This window comes from Leucoraja erinacea, chromosome 13 (genome assembly GCF_028641065.1).
Source record: "Leucoraja erinacea ecotype New England chromosome 13, Leri_hhj_1, whole genome shotgun sequence".
Taxonomy (NCBI): Eukaryota; Metazoa; Chordata; class Chondrichthyes; order Rajiformes; family Rajidae; genus Leucoraja; species Leucoraja erinaceus.
The window spans coordinates 21976871-22001636 of record NC_073389.1 but is presented as its reverse complement, the minus strand read 5'-3'; the positions used below and the strand labels follow the sequence as shown (position 1 = coordinate 22001636).

Sequence of the window (24766 nt, the reverse complement as noted above, 5' to 3'; positions counted from 1 at the left end):
TTACATTTATAGACAATTAAGTAATTTACAAGTAACAATTCAATGGCTGAGAAAGTGTCTTAATTTGTTCATCGTAATGGCGCCAAGTAGTTTGACAATGATTGTGGTTACTTGCAAGCAGAATATCTGTTAAGTCACACCTTAGACTGATAGGAAGTAGATAGATCTGTGGTTGCAGTCTACAGGAAAGCAGCAAAGCAGAGGGTAGAAATAACAACTTTTAAGAAAGAATGCAAGAATGTGGACCCTGCTAAGTAGAAAGAACAATGTATTTATATATAAAGAACAATATAAAGAACAATATAACAAAAAATCACATCTAAATTAACACACCAATCATAACAGAAATTCTAAAAAGCCATCAAGATATTAATTAGATGAACCACTGTCAGTATTTATCTAATAGCCGCTCATTAAAAAAAGCTTATATAACCATATAACAATTACAGCACGGAAACAGGCCATCTCGGCCCTTCTAGTCCATGCCGAACACATATTCTCCCCTAGTCCCATCTACCTGCACTCAGACCATAACCCTCCATTCCTTTCCCATCCATATAACTATCCAATTTATTTTTAAATGATAAAATCAAACCTGCTTCCACCACCTTCACTGGAAGCTCATTTCACACAGCTACCACTCTCTGAGTAAAGAAGTTCCCCCTCATGTTACCCCTAAACTTCTGTCCCTTAATTCTCAAGTCATGTCCTCTTGTTTGAATCTTCCCTACTCTCAGTGGGAAAAGCTTATCCACGTCAACTCTGTCTATCCCTCTCATCATTTTAAAGACCTCTATCAAGTCCCCCCTTAACTTTCTGCGCTCCAAAGAATAAAGACCTAACTTGTTCAACCTTTCTCTGTAACATAGTTGCTGAAACCCAGGCAACATTCTAGTAAATCTCCTCTGTACTCTCTCTATTTTGTTGACATCCTTCCCATAATTAGGCGACCAAAATTGTACACCATACTCCAGAATTGGCCTCACCAATGCCTTGTACAATTTTAACATTACATCCCAACTTCTATACTCAATGCTCTGATTTATAAAGGCCAGCACACCAAAAGCTTTCTTTACCACCCTATCTACATGAGATTCCACCTTCAGGGAACTGTGCACAGTTATTCCCAGATCCCTCCGTTCAACTGCATTCCTCAATTCCCTACCATTTACCATGTACGTCCTATTTTGATTTGGCCTGCCAAGATGTAGCACCTCACACTTATCAGCATTAAACTCCATCTGCCATCTTTCAGCCCACTGATCCAACTGGCATAAATCTCTCTGTAGACTTTGAAAATCTACTTCATTATCCACAACACCACCCATCTTAGTGTCATCTGCATACTTACTAATCCAATTTATCACACCATCATCCAGATCATTGAAGTACATGACAAACAACAGTGGACCCAACACAGATCCCTGTGGCACACCACTAATCACTGGTCTCCAACCTCACAAACAGCCATCCACCATTACTCTCTGGCATCTCCCATTCAGCCACTGTTGAATCCATCTTGCTACTCCACCATTAATACCCAACAATTGAACCTTCTCAACCAACCTTCCATGAGGAACCTTGTCAAAGGCTTTACTGAAGTCCATATATACAACATCCACTGCTTTACCCTCCTCAATTTCCCTAGTAACCTCTTCAAAAAATTCAAGAAGATTAGTCAAACATGACCTTCCAGGCACAAATCCATGTTGACTGTTCCTAATCAGACCCTGTTTATCCAGATGCTTATATATATTATCTCTAAGTATCCTTTCCATTAATTTGCCTACCACTGACGTCAAACTAACAGGTCTATAATTGCTAGGTTTACTCTTAGAACCCTTTTTAAACAATGGAACAACATGCGCAGTACACCAATCCTCCGGCACTATTCCCGTTTCTAATGACATTTGAAATATTTCTGTCATAGCCCCTGCTATTTCTACACTAACTTCCCTCAATGTCCTAGGGAATATCCTGTCCAGACCTGGAGACTTATCCACTTTTATATTTCTCAAAAGTGTCAGTACTTCCTCTTCTTTGAATCTCATAGTTTCCATAGCTACTCTACTTGTTTCCCTTACTTCACATAATTCAATATCCTTCTCCTTGGTGAATACCGAAGAAAAGAAATTGTTCAATATCTCCCCCATCTCTTTTGGCTCTGCAGATAGCTGTCCACTCTGACTCTCTAATGGCCCAATTTTATCCCTCGTTATCCTTTTGCTATTAATATAGCTGTAGAAACCCTTTGGATTTACTTTCACCTTACTTGCCAAAGCAACCTCATATCTTCTTTTAGCTTTTCTTATTTATTTCTTTAAATTATTTTTACATTCTTTATACTCCTCAAGCACCTCGTTTACTCCATGCTGCCTATAATTATTGTAGACATCTCTCTTTTTCCGAACCAAGTGTCCAATTTCCCTTGAAACCATGGCTCTCTCCAATTTTTACTATTTCCTTTCAACCGAACAAGGACATAAAGATTCTGTACTCTTAAAATTTCACCTTTAAATGTCCTCCATTTCTCTTCCACATCTTTCCCATAAAACAAAATGTCCCAATTTATTCCTTTTAAATCCTTTCACATCTCCTCAAAGTTAGCCTTTCTCCAATCAAAAATCTCAACCCTAGGTCCAGTTCTGACCCTCTCCATAATTATATTGAAACTAATGTATTGTGATCACTGGACCCGAACTGTTCCCCAACGCATACCTCTGCCACCTGACCCGTCTCATTTCCTAACAGGAGGTCCAGCACCGCCCCTTCTCTAGCAGGTACCTCTATGTATTGCTGCAAAAAACTATCCTGCACACATTTTACAAACTCCAAACCATCCAGCCCATTTACAGAATGTGTTTCCCAGTCTATATGTGGAAAATTGAAATCTCCCACAATCAAGATTCAAGATTCAAGATTCAAGATAGATTTAATTGTCACATGTGCCTGTTGGCACAGTGAAATGAATTTCCATATAGCCATACAATAAAAATCAACAGGACAAAACACACTAAAGGGTTCGACATAAAACATCCCCACACAGCAGAATCAAAGCTCCCCACCAAAGTCAGTCTTCTTCCTCCACTATTCCCCGTGGTCAGGGCCTCCCCGTGCCCTCCGCAGTTGCCGCTACGGGCGGCCCGATGTCCAGGACCGCTCGCCGGGGTGTTGTAAGTCCGACGTCGGGGCTGCGGGACGTCCTCAGCGGCGTGGACACCAGAGTCGGCCCCCTCCTACCGGAGTCTGCGGCTCCCAAAGTCCGCAGGTCGCGCCGGGTGGAGACCTGCTGCTGGAGACCCTCTGCAAGGTGTCCCAGGCCTCCACGATGAAGGTCAGCGCCGCCCGCCTAATCACTACTAATATCTGCGATTTCCTTACATATTTGCTTTTCCAATTCTCGCTCCCCATTTGGCGGTGTATAATACACCCCTATAAGTGTTGCTACCCCTTTTTCCATTTCTCAGTTCCACCCAAATAGCCTCCCTAAACGAGCCCTCTAATCTATCCTGCCAAAGCACTGCTGTAATATCTTCCCTGATAAGCAATGCAACACCTCCACCTCTTGCCCCTCCAATTCTATCACACCTGAAGCAACAAAATCCTGGAATATTTAGTTTCCAATCACTGCCCTCCTGCAACCATGTTTCACTGATCGCCACAACACCATACTTCCAGGTGTCAATCCAGGCTCCAAGTTCATCCACCTTTCTTACAATGCTCCTAGCATTAAAATATACACATTTAAGAAACCCACCCTCTCTTATTCTCTGTTTATTGTCTTTTTCTTCTCTCTCCCCTACATTTTGGGTCCGAGTGCTACCCTTCTCTGCCTCCTGCCTCACACACTGACTGCTATCTTTCCCAATTTGAGTCCCTCCCCCCAACCATACTAGTTTAAAGTCTCCCCAGTAGCCTTTGCAAATCTCCCCGCCAGGATATTGGTCCCCCTCGAGTTCAAGTGCAACCCGTCCTTTCTGTACAGGTCGCACCTTCCCCAAAAGAGGTCCCAATGACCCAGAAACTTGAATCCATACCCACTGCACCAGTCCCTCATCCATTCATTTATCCTCCACCTCGCTCCATTCCTACTCTCACTGTTGCGTGGCACAGGCAGTAATCCTGAGATTGTTACCTTTCCAGTCCTTCTCCTTAACTCTCTACCTAACTTCCTAAATTCTTCTTTCAGGACCTCTTCTCTTTTTTTACCTATGTCATTGGTACCTATATGTACCACAATCTCAGGCTCCTCTCCCTACCATTTCAGGATTTCTTGGACACGTTCAGATACATCCCTGACCCTGACACCAGGGAGGCAAACTACCATCCGGGTCTCCTGTCTGCGTCCACAGAATCGCCTATCCGACCCCCTGACTACAGAGTCCCCTATTACAATTGCCCTCCTCTTCTTTTCCTTACCCTTCTGAGCAACAGGACCGGTCTTTGTGCCAGAGGCCCGGCCGCTGTCGCTGCCCCCAGGTAGGCTGTCTCCCCCACCCTTACTCAAACATGAGTACTTATTTTCAAAGTGTACAGCCACCGGGGTACTCACCAGTCCCTGCCTCTGCCCATTGCCCTTCCTAACTGTGACCCAGTTTTATGTCTCCCGTGGTCTTGGAGTGACCACCTCCCTGTAACTCCTTTCTATGACCTCCTCGCTCTCCCTGACCAGACAGAGGTCATCGAGTTGCTGCTCCAGGTTCCTAACACGGTCCCTTAGGAGCCCCATCTCGACGCACCTGGCGCAGATGTGGACGTCTGGAGGGCACTCAGACTCCATGACCTCCCACATCTGACATCCAGAACAGTAAACTGCCCTGGCCCTCATCCTCCCCCTTATCCGAATGCAATACAAAGCCTTTATCCGGGATACAAGACAATCAGCTGCTTCCTCTAGTCCGTTCGACCAATCAGCGGCTTCCTCAAGCCCACTTAATTTGAAGTGTGATCTGCGAATTGAACACTGCAGATTTAGGCTCCTCCCTCACCAATGGCTCCTGGGCCTCTGTTGAAACAAGCCCCGCGCTGGGTTTTTGAACTCACAGCACGGAGGTCGCTCCTCCCTCATCCTGGGCCTTAGCAGCACCTTTTTTGTAAGGATGATAATTGGGGAAACTCGGATACTCCAAAGACTTACAGATGTGTTAATTGGCTTCAATCAATTGTAAACAAAGTATAGTTTTCTCTAATGTCTAGGGCTAACAGTTAATGGATATAATAGAGCTAAGATAGACCTATGTCTTCAAAGAGGTGTGTGTTCCATCCCCCCCTCCCCTTTCACCTACATTCCTTCCTCTAGCTTCAAAATTCACAGATCTTCAATGCTTTGTCTCACACCTTCTGTTTTCATCTGGCCTTTGTATCTTTTACCCATTAGTCTATATAATGCAAATTAGAGAGGATAAATATATTTCCACTGATTAAAAAAGGACAGAGAGAGAAAATTGGGAACTTATTGGGTTGAATTAACGTCAATTTTGAGGATGTAACGAGGAAAATGGATGAGAGCCAATGGATGTAGTGCACCTGGACTTTCAGAAAGCATTTGATAAGGTCCCACATAGGAGATTAGTGGGCAAAATTAGGGCACTTGGTATTGGGGGTAGAGTGCTGACATGGATAAAACATTGGTTGGCAGACAGGAAACAAAGAGTAGGGATTAACGGGTCCATTTCAGAATGGCAGGCAGTGACTAGTGGGGTACCGCAAGGCTCTGTGCTGGGACAGCAGCTATTTACAATATACATCAATGATTTAGATGAAGGGATGTAAAATAAAATTAGCAAATTTGCAGATGACACAAAGCTGGGTGGCAGTGTGAACTGTGAGGAGGATGCATTGAGAATGCAGGGTGACATGGACAGGTTGGGTGAGTGGGCAGATGCATGGCAGATGCAGTTTAATGTGGATGTGAGGTTATCCACTTTGGTAACAAAAACAGAAATAGGAGGTGGGTCAGTCCACCCCATGACAGAAGGGGGAGGAGTTGGACAGTTTAATAGTCACAGAGAAGAAGGATCTCCTGTGGCGTTCTGTGCTGCATCTTGGTGGAACCAGTCTGTTCCTGAAGGTACTCCTCAGGTTGACCAGTGTGTTATGGAGGGGGTGAGCTGTATTGTCCAAGATTCTCCACAGTTTGAGGAGCATCCTCCTCACCATGACCATCTCCCATGAATCGAACCCCGTCCCCAGGATGGAGCCAGCCTTCCCGATGATGTTCAGGCTACCACAAGAAGGATGCCACGACTATTCACAATGACATTCAATGACTTGGATGAGGATGCTGAATGTAATAGTTCTAACTTTTCTAATGACATGAAAATGAGTGAGATACTGCATTGTCTGGAGAATGCAAAGATGCTTGCAGCTTGCTTACACATGTTGAGTAATTTTATTTTAATTTAGTTTAGAAATACAGCGTGGAAACAAGCCCTTCGGCTCACCTTGTACTTGCTGACCAGCCTGTACACCAGCACTATCCTATACTAAACATACCGGTGAAGCAATCAATTAAGAATTTGACATTCATTGCTAGATGTTTTGAGGCAGGAGAAAGGATGCAGGTATGATTAATATGTGATGACCAATAAAATCCCTACATTTCTACCTCTTGCTCGGTAAGAGGGGACCTCAGGGGCAACTTTTTTTTAAACTTGTAGTCCATATCTTGAATGAATTTCCAGTAGAAGCTACAGAAGCTGACACATTGGGGGCTTTTTAAAGGCATTTGGGATGATAAATGGATAGGAAGGGTTTAGAAGGTTATGGAATCAATACAGACAAATGGGATTAAACTAGAATCCCAGCAGTGGGCATGGACAAGATGGGCTGAATGGCCTGTTTTGGTGCTATACAGCTCTGACAATTTCCTCAAGAATAAGATAACTATTTTTCCAGAGGAACGAAGAATGATTAAACCTGAAACCTTCCTGCCTCTCTGTATTTTAAAAACAAACCAGACCAACTCCTCCCCCTCGTTCCTACACCTACAATGGTTACAACTATTTTGTATGCTTACAATTAATTCTGCGATTTACTTCTCAAGAAACACATTGCTATCTTTATGTAATCAAACAACCTGCTGCTTGCTAGTCAGAGATATAATTAAAAACTATGTATTTACCATTACATTAACACCTACGGTAAGTAACCACATTGTTCTTTTTCAAAGGCATGTTCTCACACTTAAATTTTGGTAGTTGATTTATCCCTTGATTAAATAGAGATCCACCTGACCCATTTTGGTTGTGCTGCACTTTATTTACAACATATAGCCTGTGCTGTTGTATTATTATTGAATCCTCAATTTGTCCAATCATAAATATGATCGAAAAGCTTCGCAAAACTTTCGAACAGATTTTTTTAAATTCACTTTATCTTTTGTTTAAACAGAACTGAACACTCATCTATTAAAATCCAATTTTTGGGGTGAAATTCAATGATATCCACCACTTAAAGTGGATAACTGCAATTGCGCATTATTGAAGAGCAAGGATAAATCTTACAGGTGATTCCGTTTTGTTTAATACTGCTGTTCCAGTGAAAGCAACTTGAAAACAGGAAAAACAGTTTAACTCCCCTTCTCATTCCCATACTGACCTTTCTGTCCTGGGCCTCCTCCACTGCCAGATTGAGGCCAAATGCAAATTGCAGGAACAGCACCTCATATTTCTCTTGGGCAGCTGAATATTGATTTCTATAACTTCAAGTTACACTTGCATCCCCTCTCTCTCCATCCCTCTCCCACCCTAGTTGTCCAACTAGTTTCAGTGTCGTCCTGCTTACTGCTTCACTTGTTAGTTTCACTCGTTATCACCTTCACCACAGCCAACAATGGACCATTGTAGGCTCCAATTTTCCTTGATCATCGTTGCTGACTTTGATTTGCCCTTTTGCAAACCTTTCATTTATTGAACCCCTTCAAATCTCTCTGAAGAAGGGTCTCAACCCGAAACGTCACCTATTCTTTTTCTCCAGCGATACTTACTGCCTGACCCGCTGAGTTACTCCAGCATTTTGTGTCTATCTTTGATGTAAACCAGCATCTGCAGTTCCTTCCTACACAAAAAGAAATATATTATGGATTTGTAGATTAAAACAGCCATTATCAAAGCATTGCTCATTGTATATTTGTAATTTTAAATTTTAAAATGGTCTTTAAACAATGATTGAAAATTGACATGGATGGAACAGAGGGGTGGAATAACAGCGCTTTGTGAAGGCTGTACTTTAACTTGAAATAAATATAATTTGAAAGGTATACGTTGGATAAGCATGTGGTTGGTTTGGTGGTTAGTGGCAGATGTAACAAGACATCGAAGGTGACACCCATTTCACAATGATTGTCTGCAAAATAATTACTTCAGTATGCAAAATTGACATGAAGTTCATGAAATGCAGTCGGTGAAATTACCAAGATGTACTTCATTCTGCAAGCAGCCGTTCTTTTGGCACACAGCATGAATGGTAAGTGTTTTATACAGTAGGTCTATGTGGGATTTCCGATATTAGGCTAACATGTCGCCAAAAACGGAGAAAGAATCTGAAGTAAAACCATAGGAGATTTTAAAGTACATGTCAACGCTGAATGGAGCAGATATTGGAAAGAACCAGTTGCTTTATTTTTACCTCGATACAAAGTAGTTTTAGGTAAATGGAAGTTCCAAACTTGACATCCAAATGTACTTCAGGAGAGTTGAGTGAGCACTTCCAGTCGATACTGTCACACAGCTTTAACTTCAAATCAAATCTATTGTAAGTTCAGCACAATGTTGAGCACCATCCTGAATGTATCTGGACAAAGTTTAAAGGAAAAATGCAGAGCATGTTTTCTAAGAAAGTGGCGGTGGCTTGGAACACATTGCCAGGGGTGATGGTGGAGGCAGATACGAGAGTGATAGTTGGGAGGTTTACGGATAGGCACAAGAATATGCAGGGAATGGAGGAATAAGAATCATGTGTAGGCAAATGAGTTTTAGTTTACATTGGCAACCTTTTCAGCACAGACAATGTGAGCCAAAGAGCTTGTTCCTGTGCAGTACTGTTCTATGTTCTAAACTATTTGAGCTCCAGAGCCATCTTTAAACTGAGATGCAATCGGATAAGCTAAGCAAACTAGACAAACGTTTTTATTTTCCAAAGATAAGACCAATTTCTCCTTATCTAATATTTTTACCTAAGTATTGAATCTTTTTTTTTCAACGCAAGGAATAGCAAAAAGGTTGATTGAGAGGCGATTTTAATAGGAAGTGTTTTTTTTAATATCAAAGGGATCTAACCAGAGAAGGGTTTAAGAATTCCAAATATCTCAGATGTAACTACCAAACTATTGGGTGTGTGAGGGATGGAAATAGAACATGCAGAGTATAATAACCAATTCATCAACTGAAATCCAACTTGTATCTCAATTAGTAGTCTATAGATGGTAAATCGAATAAACTGCATATGTTATGGAGAGAGATATTATAGTCATACAATGTGGAAACAGTACCTTCGGCCCAACTTGCCTGCGCCAGCCAACATGCCCCATCTTCACTAGTCCCACCTGCCTGTGTTTGACTCCTATTCCTCTAAACCTGTCCTATCCATGTACCTCTCCAAATATTTCTTGAACATTATGATAGTACCTGCCTCCTCTGGCAGCTCGATCCACATAGCTACCACCCTTTGTTTTAAAAAAAATTGCCCCTCAGGTTCCTATTAAATCCTTCCCCCCTCACCTTAAACCTATGTCCTCTTGTTCTTGCCGCTACTCTGGGTAAAAGACTCTATCTATTCCCCATTATGATCTTATACACTCTAAGATCACCCCTCATCCTCCTGCACTCCAAGGAATAAAGTCCCAGCCTGGTCAACCTTTCAGTTTAGATCAGGCCCTCGAGTCCTGATGGTGGTAACCTGAGGTAAAAAACAGATTATATTAGAAACACTCAGCAGGTCAGGCAGTGTCCATGGAAAGGGAAGGAGTTAACATTTCAGGTCCAGGACCATTCAGCAGGTCTGGGAAAGGTTATTGCTCAGAATCTATAATGTCACGGGATTGATCAAACCATGATTTTTGTGTGTGTGTGTGGGTGTCACATGAATGCGGTAACATTTTCATACTGTATAGCAAAGATTACGTGTCTCTTAAATGCATGAAACTTGCTTAAAGAATGCAATGAGACCTGAACCCATATTTAGCTTAGACCTCTCTCCGACCATGTGGCAATGTAACTGACTTCAGCTTGTTTCACATGAGTCATATAGCACGGAAATAGGCCCCTCGGCCCAACTTGCCCATGCTGGCCAAGATGCACTAGTCCCACCTACCCACATTTGTCCCATAATTCTCCAAATCTTCCTTATCAATGCACCTGTACAAATCTATATAATTAAAAGTCTCATCTTGACCACTTCCTGTCTGCGCTGTATATTGATTTTAGAAAAAAACGCTACCATATATCGCTATGATATTTTGCCATCTTACTCACAGTCCTCCTCCGCTGAGCAGGACCCGAGAATTTTTCCCATCAATGAAAAATAAAAAAGTTATGAGTGTAAAAAACCTAGAGATCCTCTCGCCTGTCAATCTCCGTGATGAAGGTAACGCCCCTTCTGGAGGGGAGGGGGGGGGGGGGGGATTATAAAACCATGGATTCTATAGTCTGTGAATCAACTGAACTGTGAGTCTGCAATGTACTTGCAATAAATGATTTGTTAGCCCTTAATGACAATGCCATAAGTTGTTTGGCCTGCTGCCCTGCCTGTCCTTGAAACTGCAATGGTTTATTAGGTCCGACTGTGTTTGGCAGGAATAAATGCTTTATTAGGTCTGACTGTGTTTGGTTCAAAAGTCCTGCTCATTGCGTGACTTCTGCTTAGTGGACAGGTCACGCTGATTGCGTAATTTCCGGTGAGTGCAGAGGTCGCGCTGATTACTTAATTTCCGGTAAGTGCAGAGGTCACGCTGATTGCGGAAATGCCGCTGACTGCGGAAGCCCCACAGTGGAGAGGCCCTGTGAGTATTCAAGAAAGTTTTCTGCCATATAAATGGTGTGTGAGTCAGTGAGTGTGTGTGTATGTGTTTGTGAGTGTAAGTGTGTGTGTGTGTGTGTGTGTGTGTGTGTGTGTGTGTGTGTGTGTGTGTGTGTGTGTGTGTGTGTGTGTGTGTGTGTGTGTGTGTGTGTGTGTGTGTGTGTGTGTGAGTGCTGTGTCAATGACTGAGCTGCCAGCCCAATAATCCATTTGGCCCACAATGTCCATACTAGCCCTGTGGAAACCAGTCCCTTCAACCCACAACACCATGTTAGTGCTCCAGAAAGCCCTCAGCCCACTGAGTCCATGCCAACCAGCGATCACCCTGTACACTTGCACTGTACTACACACTAGGAACAATTTATAATTTTTATCTATGTCAATTAACCTACAAAGAGGGGAATATTGAACCTGGGGAAACCCAGCGGTTACAGTGTGAAGCTGGGACCCAACGAGTCCTGGGGTTTGTCTAGTGTATTTTAAATACTGATATATCCACCACCTGCCTCAACTACTTATAGACTTTCTTGATTTGGACTTTAGATTTTAGGGAACCACACGAAATTCATTTCAAACTGCAATCTCTCCCACTGATTCCATGCCAACCAGCGATCTCCCTGTACAGGTTGCACTGTACTTAACACACTAGGAACAATTTATAAGCTGGAATTTTATCTATGTCAATTAACAAGCTACAAACTGGTGAATGTTTTTGATATGCAGAAATGGAGGGAGGAGAGGAAACCAGAGCACCTGGAGGAAACCCATGCTGGTTACAGGGAGAACGTAAAAACACCACACAGACAGCTCCTGGGGTCAGGATCGAACCGTGCCATCTTACATAACATATATCCACCACCCTCCACATGTGGGTTGAATCTTGGCTTTTCTTGATTATGGACTGTCACCATTTGCCGTTTAAAGGAACCAGATTCAATTCATTTCAAACTGCAATCTCTCGAGTGTTTAGTGCATATTGAAGTCCCACCACTAGGTTCCTGACTCTCATTATACAGGTGGCAATGAGAGTTAATTAAAATGGAGACACAAGGAGCTGCAGAAGCTGGAATCTTGAGTAAAGCAGTAAGTGCTCGAGTAACTCTACAGGTCAAGCAACATCTCTGGAGTTTAGTTTAGTTGGATATGCAGAGAATGGCGGGATAAGGAAGAGGAAACTAACTTGGCAGCCAACTTTAGAAAACCATGCCTGATTATTGTACTTTTCATCCACAGTGCTCCCTTGTGCAAATGAGCTGAGCATAAACGCCACCCTTGGGGAAGATGTTCTCCTGAACCCAAACTGCACAGATTGTGACGCATTGTCAATTGAGTGGAAATTTTCTTCAAACCTGATGACCAGCTGCATTTCCTCTTATATTATGAGCAAGGAGACAATTTCTAAAATCGTCTTTGGTGCATTTGAAGGTCGAGTGAGCATTCTAAGGAATGGCTTGCATTTATGGCTACCATCTGTCCATATCAATGACACAGGAAAATACACCCGGATCCTCACAACGCTGAATGGAATGGAACAATGCGTTAGCATTACAGTTAATGTGCAGGAAGGTAAGGACTACATACTATGCTGGAAGCTATAAATCCACAGAAATTCAGACAATAATAGTAATAAGTTTTGCAATCAGTGCTTGTTTGCAAAGGACTCTGCAATGAATGAAACATATTTAAGTACCATTATTGTGAAAAGGCCTTAGTCAGAGCGTGGTGCAATATCCGTGGAATGACACTTGCCACAGAAGGCTGTGGAGACTGCAGTCAATGGATAGGCTGGGTGAGTGGGCAAGGCAGAATAATGTGACAGATTGAGGTTATGATTTTAGTAGGAAAGGTTTCTAAAGGGGTTATTGGGAAAGGGGATGAAGCAGGAGACCTGGGGTTGGAGAAGTCATTGAAGGTAGATCAGGTGCAGCAGGCAGTAAAGAAAGCGTGATTGAATGGTAAAGGGAGTAGACATTGCAGTTGTACAGCCTAAGGGCCTGGAGTATTGCGTTCTGCTCCTATGACATGAACCTATGAACTTATCCAGAACATAAAACAGTAGAATACAGTATCGATGTCAGGACTGTCTTATGAAGAAAGACTGGATAGACTTGGTTTATACTCGGCCTACAATTTTTTGACATGAAACTTACAATATCCCTCTTCCCGATGTTAGGGAAGTCCAGGACAAGGGGTCACGTAAGGATACTATGTAAAACCGCCTCTTAAACACAGAGAGTGGTGAATCTCTGGAACTCTCTGCCCTCCAGTTCATGGCACCCTTGTGGCAATCAGGGGGTTCCAGAAGGCCCCCTCTGAGTTTCTCTATTGAATGGCGGTGCAGCTCGAAAAATAAACTTGCACCTCTATGTTTCTCTATATTAATCTTTCCCTTCACACCTTATAACTATTTCCCCTGGTGTTGGCCATTTTCACCCTTGTAACAATGTTCGGACTATCTACCCTATCTATGCCTCTCATCATTTTTATAAGGTTCTATCACATCTCTCCTCAACCTCTGGTATTCCAGAGAAAACTATCCAAGCCTATCCACTAACTGTAGTTGAAACACTCAAATTCAGGCAGTATTCTGGTAATATTTTGGTCTTCTGCACCCTCTCCAAAACCTTCACATCTTTTCTGTAATAGGACGGACTTCAATGCTATATCTTGCAATACATATTGTACACTACCCTTTATCTGTGCACCGTGGACAGCGTAGTTGTATTCTGGTGCAGTATTTTCATTGACTGGAGAGCACACAAACAAAAGTCTTTCACTGTGTGTGTAGAAAGGTACAGCAGATGCTGAGAAAGGATTGGGTGACGTTTTGGGTTGGGACTCTTCTTCAGACCCATCCTGACCCAAACGTCACCAATCTTTTTTCTCCAGAGATGCTGCCTGACCTGCTGAGTTACTCCAGCACTTTGCGCCTATCTTCAGCTTCTCACTGTATTTCGGTACGTGTGGCAATCATAAGATAAACTAAACCAAACCAAAGTCCTATAGAATATCATATTTTGCCTGCTATATATTTAAAGTGTAAAAGGCTTCATGGCTTGAACCAAACTTTGGTCATGATATCTGCTAAATTTCACCATTTTAGCATCAATGGAATTGGAATAACTCAGTAAAATTCCTCTTGTTATATGTTTTTGTTTTCGTTTCCTAACCATGTGCTATTTACTGATGAAGAAGGTCAATATTTGACTAATTCCCAGACCTGTTTCTCTGCAAATCATCGGGGAGACGTGTGTGAGAGCATTCAACGTGATTCATCTTCCAAAATGGCTTCACATCAGGAAATCCCCATGCAGAATATGTAGGCCACAAAGCTGAAGCATGCCAATCATTTATCGATTGAAACACAATCACCTCTACTGTTAATTACAGTCACTTAATTACTTGACTGTAATTAAAAGTAATTGAATTGACTTAACATTACAACCTTGATTGAAGTCTATTCAAAAGGACGTACCTTTAGAAAGGAGATGAGGAGGAATTTATTTACCCTGAGGGTGGTGAATCTGTGGAATTCATTGTCACAGATGGCCATGGAGGCCAAGTCAATATATATTGTTATGGCAGAGATTGACAATTCCTGATTTGAACGGGAGTCAGGGGTTATGGGGAGAAGGTAGGAGAATGAGGTTGAGAAAGAAAGAAAGTTCAACCATGGCTGAATGGTAGAGTAGACTTGATGGGCCGAATGGTCTAAATCTGCTCCTATAAATTTGGAGGTTATGAATTTATGATTAAGAATTGAGGTACTCTATCCAACTCATTGGTGACTCTCGAACTATCTTTAATTTTACTTTACTGGACTTTCAAAGGGTTCAAAGGTCTATTATTGTCACGTGTACCAATTAAAGTACAGTGATATGCGAATTACAATACAACCATACGAAAAAAAGCAACACACAACTACATAAAAGTTAAAATAATCATCCGCCACAGCAGATTCCCCACATTCCTCACTGTTATGGAAGGCAATAAAGTCAAACCTTCTTCCTCTTTATTCTCCCACGGTCGGGGCAATTGAACCATCCGTTGGGGCGATCGAAGCTCTCACAGCCGGTGGTCAAAGCACCTGCGTTGGGGCGATCGAAACATCCACGTCGGGGCGGTCGAAGCTCCTGTGACTTGGAATTCCCGAAGTCGGTATCTAATCAGAAACTGCTGGGCTACGTGATATTAAGTCCGCAGGCACCCTCAGTCGAGCACTCAAAATCAGTCTCCAGCAAAGGCCTCCAACTCCTCGATGTTAAACCGCAATGCGGGCGGAGATATGATATGGAAAAAAATCTCCATCTCCGTCAAGATAAGAAATTAGAAAAAGTTGCCCCCAACCCCCTCCCTACCAGTCCCCAACATAAAACAAGCTAAAGAACACTAAAAACATACAATGAACATACACTATTAAAACACAGGAGAAAGAAAGGACAGACAGACTGTTGGTGAGACAGCCATTGCTGGCGCCACCCAGTGGAGAATCTTGCATGAAACATTATTCACTTCATCATGTATCTGGTGGATGGTTTGATTGTAATCATGTATAGTCGTTTCATTAGCACATAACAAAACCTTTTTAACTGTAGCTCAGTACACGTGGCAATAAACTAAACTAAACTAGTCTAAAGAAAGGTCTCTACCCGAAATGTCACCCATTCCTTCTCTCCAGAGATGCTGCCTGTCCGGCTGAGTTACTCTAGCATATTGCATCTGCCCTGTGTTTTTCTCAGCAGCCCTACTTGCAATAGGTTCTTTGCCTTCCTTCCATCTCTACGTTTCACTCTACATGCATTTCACCGCCCCCCATCCTCTCCAACAACACACAGACGTTTTTTTTAAAAATCAAAATAAATTTTATTCAGGATAGAAATACATGTTCTCCAGAGATGCTACCTGACTTGCTGAGTTAATCCAGCACTTTGTGTCCATCCTTGGTATAAACCAATATCTGCAGTTCTTTTTCATGATATTCTCTGGAGGCTGCCTGGCTCGTTGTGTTATGCCAGCATTTTGAATCGTATTTGACAAGTTTGTGCGCATTATCTTTATCTGTAGCTGCGGGATAATGATCTGATCTAATGAGCATTCAAGGCTTAATTCCTTTACAATATGAAGTTATTTTCTGGTAATCAACAGCAAATGATTACCCCATAAACTGCACTGAATACTTGGACGAGGATACTATCATCTGCACAGTGCACTGTAAAATAAAAATGAAATTTAAATTGCTCTTACAAATGCCTCTCCTAAAGTGTCCATGGAATAAATAATTGTGCGTCCTAAATATCCATATATGGCCACTTTCCTGACAGAGTGAAGGAGCACACACAATTCCAGTATTGCAGGTTCAGTGTTTGGATTGTGGTGAGAGAGTTATCTCCAACAGAACAGCAGCAGCAGCAACAACTTCCATTCATATTGTGCCTTCAACATGACAGAAACACAGCAATATGATATCAGGTTTAAGATGACAATAGACAACAGGTGCAGGAGTAGGCCATTCGACCCTTCAAGCCAACACCGCCATTCACAGTGATCATGGCTGACCACCCACAATCAGTACCCCGTTCCTGTCTTATCCCCATATCCCTTGACTCCACTATCTTTAAAAGCTTTATCTAACTCTCTCTTGAAAGCATCCAGAGAATTGGCCTCCACTGCCTTCTGAGGTAGAGAATTCCACAGATTCACAACTCTCTGGGAGAGAACGTTTTTCCTCATCTCCATTTTAAATGGCCTACCCCTTCTTCTTAAACTGTGGTCCCTGGTTCTGCATTCCCCCAACATCGGGAACATGTTTCCTGCCTCTGGCATGATCAATCCCTTAATAATCTTATATGTTTCAACAAGATCCCCTCTTATCCTTTTAAATTCCAGAAAATACAAGCCCAGTTGCTCCATTCATTCAACATATGACAGTCCAGCCATCACGGGAATTAACCTCGTAAACCTACGCTGCACTCACTCAATAGGAAGAATGTCCTTCCTCAAATTTGGAGACAAAAACTGCACACAATACTCCAGGTGTGGTCTCACCAGGGCCCTGTACAATTGCAAGGAGATTAACTTAAATAGGATGCTGAGGGGCAACTCTTTCACACAGACGTTTGTAGGCATATGGAACCAGCTTTCAGAGGAGGTAATTGAGGCAAGTACAAAAACAACATCTAATAGACATTTGGACAGATGCATGGATAAGGAAAGTTTAAGGATATGCGCCAAACGCATGCGAATGAGACTGGATTAGATTGAGCATTGTGGTCGGTATGGACAAGTTGGGCCAAAGGATCTATCGCTAGCTGTCTTACTCTAGATCAAATATACTGACAGGTTGGTAGAAAGGAACTGCAGATGCTGGTTTATACTGAAGATAGACACAAAATGTTGGCGTTTTAGCGAGACAGGCAGGTTGAGTTAAATCATTTTTATTGGCAAACAAAAACTATAATTAAACTCGGTACACGCGTGCCAGCTCAGCTAACATTATAATAGCTCCTGCTGCTGGGAGGAGCGCTGACGACTGACTAGAAAGCCCGCGAAGGAACCCCAGATAACTCAGCGGGTCAGGCTGCATCTCTCAAGGAAAGGAATAGGTGACATTTTGGGTCGGAACCCTTCTTCAGACTAACAGTTTGGGATGCATAACTTTGAATCATTTAATTGTTGCCTAATAGAAAATGGGAATGGCAAGACAATGCAATAATGTAACATCGGGCAAATACTGATTTGAGATGATAAATTGTAGGTTCTTAGCTTTCATAAAGGGTGGGGCAGGAAAAGCTGGAACAAATTGTTTCCAGTAGGCTAGGTCTCAAACAAAAGGCGCAGAGCACAACACTTAAAGTGAAAAACATGACGTCAAGGCCAACTCTTATCTACCTGTACATAATCCATATCACTCCATTCGTTGCATATCCATATGCCCATCCTAAAGTGTCATACGTCCCATTATTGTATCTGCCTCAAAAACCATCCTCCTCCCCAGAAGAGTGTTCCTGACACTCGTCACTGTGTGTGTGTGTGTGTGTGTGTGTGTGTGTGTGTGTGTGTGTGTGTGTGTGTGTGTGTGTGTGTGTGTGTGTGTGTGTGTGTGTGTGTGTGTGTGTGTGTGTGCGTGTGTGTGTGCCTGTGTGTGTAAAAAAAACAAACTTGTCCCGCACATCTCCTTAAAATCTTGCCCCTCTCACCTTACAACTCTGCTCTCAAGTACTTGTCCCTTCCATCCGGGAGAAAGGTTCTGATTGTCTACTCTATCTATGCCTCTCATCATTTTATATGCTTCTATCAGGTCTCCCCACAACCTCCAGCATTCCAGAGAACTTGTCGAGAGAATGGAGATATTGGGCACTGCCAGTCATATTTTCAATGTAGGGGGATCACATCACAGAGTGTAGGAAAGTCCCAAATTACCCGAGATTGATTCTGGGGCTTAGCACACACTAATTAATCATGTAGTCTCACAGGAAGTGTGATATATTTCATTGAAGATAGACACAAAATACTGGAGTAACTCAGCAATCTGTACTTTCCCAATAGCTCCAACCTCCATCAGTGCAGCCAGGAGACCTGTGTTGATCAAGTGTGCCGTTAGATTCAAATGTTCCAGGGTTATCTGAGTTGAACCATGAATCATCAATTGGCTAATCTGTTATTCAAGTATCATGCAATGCTACATTCAGCACTGAACACAGACAGGAAGTCTTTGATGAGCAACTGACCTCAAATGCACTGCAGCCTCTTTTTTGGGCATTGGTATAGACATTGGTATAGACATTGGTTTATTATTGTCACTTTTACTGAGATATGGAAAAAACATATTTGCATGGTATCCAGTCAAATTATACTAAACAGGAGTTCTCTAATGCCATTCACAAGTATATCATGTAGTACAAGGAGGAAAATACCAGATTGCAGTACCCAAGTGGACTATCAGGTGCCGTTCCTCCGATTTGCCCGTGGCGTCACTCTGGCAATGAAGGAGACCCAGGACAGAAATGTTAGACACAACACGCTGGAGTAACTCAGAGCGTCAGGCAGCATCTCTGGACAAAATTGGTGGGTGACTTTTCGGGTCGGGACACTGCAGCAGATTAGCATTTTCATTTCCTTTTTTTTGCCTAAAGGTCAGAGGGAATGGGAAGGGTTTTTTTAAATAGTTAGCAACTGCAGGGCCTTGGTGGACCGGGCACAGGTGTTCAGCAAAATGGTTGCCTAGTCTATGCTTGGTGTTGTCAATGTATAAGGAGGACACATCGGCGGCCATTGGTGGTTATATTTGTTGGTTTTGTTTCTTCTCCTTTGTAAAGTGATTTTCCTTTTCCATGAACTAATTTTAGATGATAATGCACAAAGTTCAAAGTGCACAAGGAATAAGTGTAGTGGCCACCTTGTAGTTCCTCACAGTTTTGTCAGGATGTTGCATATTGCTCGCCATGTCCATCTCACGTTTAGTTTAGTTTAGAGATACTGCGCGGTAACAGGCCCTTCAGCCCACCAAGCCTGTGCTGACCAGCGAATCCCGCAAACTAACACTATCCTACACACTAGGGACAATTTACAATTAAACCAAACCAATTAGCTGACAAACCTGTACATCTTTGGAGTGTGGGTAGAAACTGGAGCACCCGGAGAAATCCCACAGCAGTCACAGAGAGAATGTACAAACTCCGTACAGACAGTATCCATAGTCATGATTGAACCTGGGTCTCTGGCGCTGTAAGACAGCAACTCTAACGTTGTACCACCAAGCCATCCAAGTAAAGAGGATGAGATTGGCGCCACCATCTTTCAGAGGACTCTTTCCGTGGTTCCTTTCCATTCTGTTTCCAATGAAGAAAATTGGTCACTAAATTTAGTTTAGTTTTAGTAGATATACTGCTGTAGATATGCAGCGTGGAAGCAGACCCTGTAGCCCACTGCGTCCACACCCACCAGCGACCACCCGTTCACTAGTTCTATCCTATACACTGAGGACAATTTACATAAGCCAATTAACCTACAAACCTGCTCCTCATTGGAATGCGGGGGGAAATCGGAGCACCCGGAGAAAACCACACAGTCGCAGGGAGAACGTACAAAGTCCATACAGACATCACCCGTAGTCAGGATTGAACCCAGGTCTCTGGCGCTGTAAGGCAACAACTCTACTGCTGCACCACTGCGTCTACATATCCAAGAAAATGCAAGAAAACGAAGAAAAATAAAAGCTTTTTTTAATGGAATTTACACAAGATAAGGGTATATGAAATGAGCTTCCTGAGGTGGTAGTTGAGGCAGGTACTATAACAACATTTAAAATACATTTGGACTGGCATATGGTAAGGAAAGGTTCAGAGGGATTTGGATCAAACGCAGGCAGGTGGGACTAGTGTATAAACCAGCATCCACAGCTCTTTGTTTCTACATAATGATTTTTTTGCATTTGGATATATTTGTTATTTTGGAGTCTTATGTCCTCCCATTGCTATTATTTTGCTTTAGATGGCAGTATAACTATTCTTAGATCTCGTGGTAAAGGTACCACTTGAGGTTAAAACATGAACCTCTAGGCGGCAGTGCATTTGTTTTGATGGTTGTGAAAAATGGAAATAGATGCATTTTAAACTTTTATTAATATGGGTATTTACTTTTGTGCAAATTGTACATTTCTCACTAGGGTTTGTTTGTGCATATTTTCAGGTCTTTCTATCTCTCTGTTAATTCTAATGAATGGCAAATATTCTTCTATCCAATAATAGGGATTATTTGCAAATCTTGTTAATAAATGGTTCAATGGCGTGCCATTAAAAGCATGTTCTCTGAATTGTAATTCTCTTATTTAAGGTGCATTTCTGCTTTTTAAAAAAAAAAGAAAAGTTGCTAACCCCATTTTCCTCCCCATTCAGTGAGGCAGACTGTAGCTGTCTTGCCAAGTCCCAGTGCATCCTTGCTTCCTGCTCCCAGTGTAGTCACACACAAGCAGGGTGAGTGTGCTGAATGAAAAGAACTCACTTAAGAAAAATCTGCTCGCAGAAACAGCAGATCTGCCAATCAGAAGCATGATAAATAAACAAATAGTCATGCCAAGTTTGTGCCTAAGATATGCCTCTTGCTACTGTGTAGGAAGGAACTGCAGATGCTGGTTTAAACCGAAGATAGTCACGAAATGCTGGAGTAACTCAGCGGGATGGGCAGCATCTTTGGGGAGAAGGAATGCGTGACGTTTCGGGTCGAGACCCTTCTTCGGACCCTTTTTCAGCAAGCCTGAAGAAGAGTCTCGACTTCCTTCTCTCCAGAGATGCTGCCCATCCCGCTGAGTTACTCCAGCATTTCGTGACTATCTTCGGTTTAAACTGTCCTGCTGAGTTACTCCAGCATTTTGTGCCTCTTGCTTCTGTCAACCTCCAATTACTAAGCTCCCTATCTGAAATCCACACCTCTCTTGAATCTACTGCAAGCAGCAACTGATTCTTATCAATAAGAAAAATGTATAATTTGTATCTATTTCTTAAGAAAAACGTATTGCCTGTCAATTTTAATTCCCACCGACAGATGGAAACTAGGTAAGGGGCAGTTAAAATGGAAGATAGGCACAAAGGGTTGGAGTACTCAGTGGGTCAAACAGCATCTCCAGAGAAAAGGAATAGGTGACTTTTCGGGTCGGAACCCTTCTTCACTCGACCTAGAACGTCGCCTATTCCGTTTCTCCAGAGATGCTGCCTGACCTGCTGAGTCACTTCATGTCTGTGGGCAGATTCCTCCCCATCCTGGATCAGTCCAATCAGGGTTGCGTCATCTGCAAACTTGAGAAGCTTGACAGAGGAGTCTGGGGAGATGCAGTCGTTGGTGTAGAGAGAGTAAAGGAGAGGGGAGAGTACGCAGACTTGCGGTGCTCCTATGCTGAGGGTCAGCAGGTCCGAGATGTGCTTTCCCAGCCTCACATGCTGCTTCCTGTCTGTCAGGAAGTTGGTGATCCACTGACAGAGGGGTTCAGGCACAGTCAACTGGGAGAGTTTGGAGTGTAGTAGCTCTGGTACAATGGTGTTGAATGCAGAACTAAAATCCACAAACAAAATCCTTGCATAGGTCCCCTGGCGGTCTAGGTGCTGGGGGATGAAGTGCAGACCTAGGTTGACTGCATCATCCACCGATCTATTTGCCCGGTATGCAAACTGCAGGGGTCCAGCAGGGGGTTTGTGATATTTTTAAGGTGGGCCAGCACGTCTTTCATGTGAGCCAGCACACTTCCATGTCCCTATCTTAAAGCCTTCTGTGTGCCACTAGCATGTCTGCCTCAACCACCACCCCAGGCAATGTGATTTAGGCCCTCATTGTTGTAAGCTACCTCCATTAAACCTCCGCACACCTCCATTAAACTTCCCCCTCCCACCATGTAACTATGCCTTCTAGTGTTGGACTTTTCCATCCTGGGGAGAAGGTTCTGACTGTCTACCTTATTTATGCCTCTCATAATTTGATATACCTCTATCAAGTCTTCACTCAACCCCCGACGCTCCAGCAAAAACAATCCAAGTCTATACAACCCTCCCAGTAGCTTAAACCCTCTAATCTAGGCATGGGTTTTAGAGAAAGATTCTTCCTCTTCATGACAGAAGAACGGAGCATGTTGAGAGGGTAAAAGAGGTCAGCTATGTTTAAAAGGTGGAATGGACTCGATGGGCTGTATGCATTAAGCCTGGGGGATGACTACAGCAGAATACTGAGCTGTAGAATGCATCATGGGGCTGTACACATGAGCATTACATGAAACACCACATTAATACCTAACACCATGTGGAAGATTCCAGTGAAGCCTCAGACTGACTTGGAGCCAATGCATTGTGTTGTTGATGGTGTACTGCAAGAGTACAGAGCAGGAGCAGGCCCTTCAGCCCAGAGGTCTTTGCTGACCTTAAGGCCAATGAAGCTAATTATATAGTGGAGGTGGCACAGTGATGCTGTGATAGAGTTGCTGCCTTGCAGCACCCGAGACCCAGTTCAATCCTGACTACGGGTGCTGTTTTCAAGAGAGTGTTAGATTTAGCTCTTAGGACTAAAGGAATCAAGGGATATGGGGAAAAAGCAGGAATGGGGTACTGATTTTAGTTGATCAGACATGATCATATTGAATGGCAGTGCTGGCTCGAAGGGCCAAATAGCCTATTCCTGCACCTATGTTTCTACGTATGGCCCAATTCTGTTCCTACGTGTTATGGTCCATCTGTAGATCTTGTTGCAGCCATTATAATCAAATACCTCCATGGCAGGTGTAACTTGGCTCTACACAATTTAAGGTTTCTGTACAATCTCTCAGTGAAAACATAACTTAGCTGGGTGGCACGGTGCCAAATATCTGTTGTTGTCATAAATAACTGGTGGTTTAATAGATTTTATTTAACATCAGACATAGATATTTTTTTAGGGGGCGGCAAGGTGGCACAGCGGTAGAGTTGCTGCTGACAGCGCCACAGATTCAGGTTTGATCCTGACTACGATTGCTGTCAGTACAGAGTTTGTACGTTCTCCTTGTGATCATGTGGGTTTTCTCTGGGTGCTCTGGCTTCCTCCTACATTCCAAGGACGCATAGGCTTGTAGGTTCATTGGCTTCAGTAAAGATAGTAAATTGTCCTTAATGTGTAGGATAGTGCTAGTGTACGGGGTGATCACTGGTCAGCCCAGACTCAGTGGGCCGAAGGGCCTGTTTCCACACTGTACCTCAAGAGTCTAAAGTCTTGAACAGCTAAAACTAAATTAAACTTTATAATACAAACCGTCTGTCCTTATTTTGTTTCTTATTTTCTGCCAAGACTGATCATTCTATATGTATGATTGCTAAGTTGTTTTAGTATGTGCCGCAGGTGGCACATGTTCGGGGGGACTTCCGGGGGGATTTCAAGTGCTCTCTCGTAATTTTGCCCGGATTAGAGGAGGTGCTGGAAAGTCGATGGTGGACCTGCAGTGGAATCTAGCATTTGATTGTTATTTAAAGTTGATTCTGGTCTCTTAATTCACTTCTTATGTTAGCACAAGAAAAGAGAAGATGCCATTGTTCTCAAATAAAATTTTCAGTTCTGAAACTTTATTAAATTTGGTTTCCAGTATGGTGTTATAAGCTAAAACCTCTACTCACACGATTATACTTGAAGGAGGAGATACAAGGAACTGCAGATGTGGAAACTTGAGCAAAATACCAAGTGCTGGAGGAACTCAGCTGATCAGGCTGCATCAGGATGGAATGGACAAAGAATGGTTTCAGGTCGGGTCCCTTTATCAAACTGGAGAAGGGTCCCGATCCAAAACATCGTTCCGTCCACAGATGCTGCCTGATCCGCTGGTTGCTTATACTTGATGATGTGTCACTGTTGGTAATCAGAATATACATGGAATGTAAATTGTGGAACATTACAGGGCAAGTGCAGGTCCTTCGGCCCACAATGACCATGCCAAATATGATGCTAGGACCATCTCTTCTCTACCTGTAGTCTATACCTCCATTCCCTACATATTCGCATGCCTTTTTAAATGTAAACACATTGTACTTAAACCTTAGCTTTGTCTTGTATTATAAGGTTCAGCACTGCCAATATGTGCGTAATAGTCACTTTTAGTTGGTCTTCAACATGGTTCTTGTTATTCCTGGCACATTCTTGAAAGGAGGAAGCAAAAAGCTTTCATCCTTTTTCTCCAGAAATGTTGCCTGACCCGCTGAGTTACTTTGTGGCTTTTTTGGTGTAACCTTGTTTCAGCAAAAAGCATAAGTCA

General features: G+C 42.8%; 1 protein-coding gene across 2 annotated transcripts in view; it reads left to right on the top strand.

The window, feature by feature from the left end:
* The first annotated feature begins 8202 nt into the window (after positions 1-8202).
* LOC129702668 (V-set and transmembrane domain-containing protein 5-like) overlaps positions 8203-24766 on the top strand; it is a 35817-nt gene continuing 19253 nt past the window's right edge. For both annotated transcript variants that reach the window (XM_055644566.1, XM_055644565.1), the window contains exons 1-2: positions 8203-8466; positions 12250-12582. In XM_055644566.1, coding sequence (XP_055500541.1) covers positions 8418-8466; positions 12250-12582 — 382 coding nt within the window. In that variant the 5' untranslated portion in view covers positions 8203-8417. The remainder of the gene's footprint in view (positions 8467-12249; positions 12583-24766) is intronic.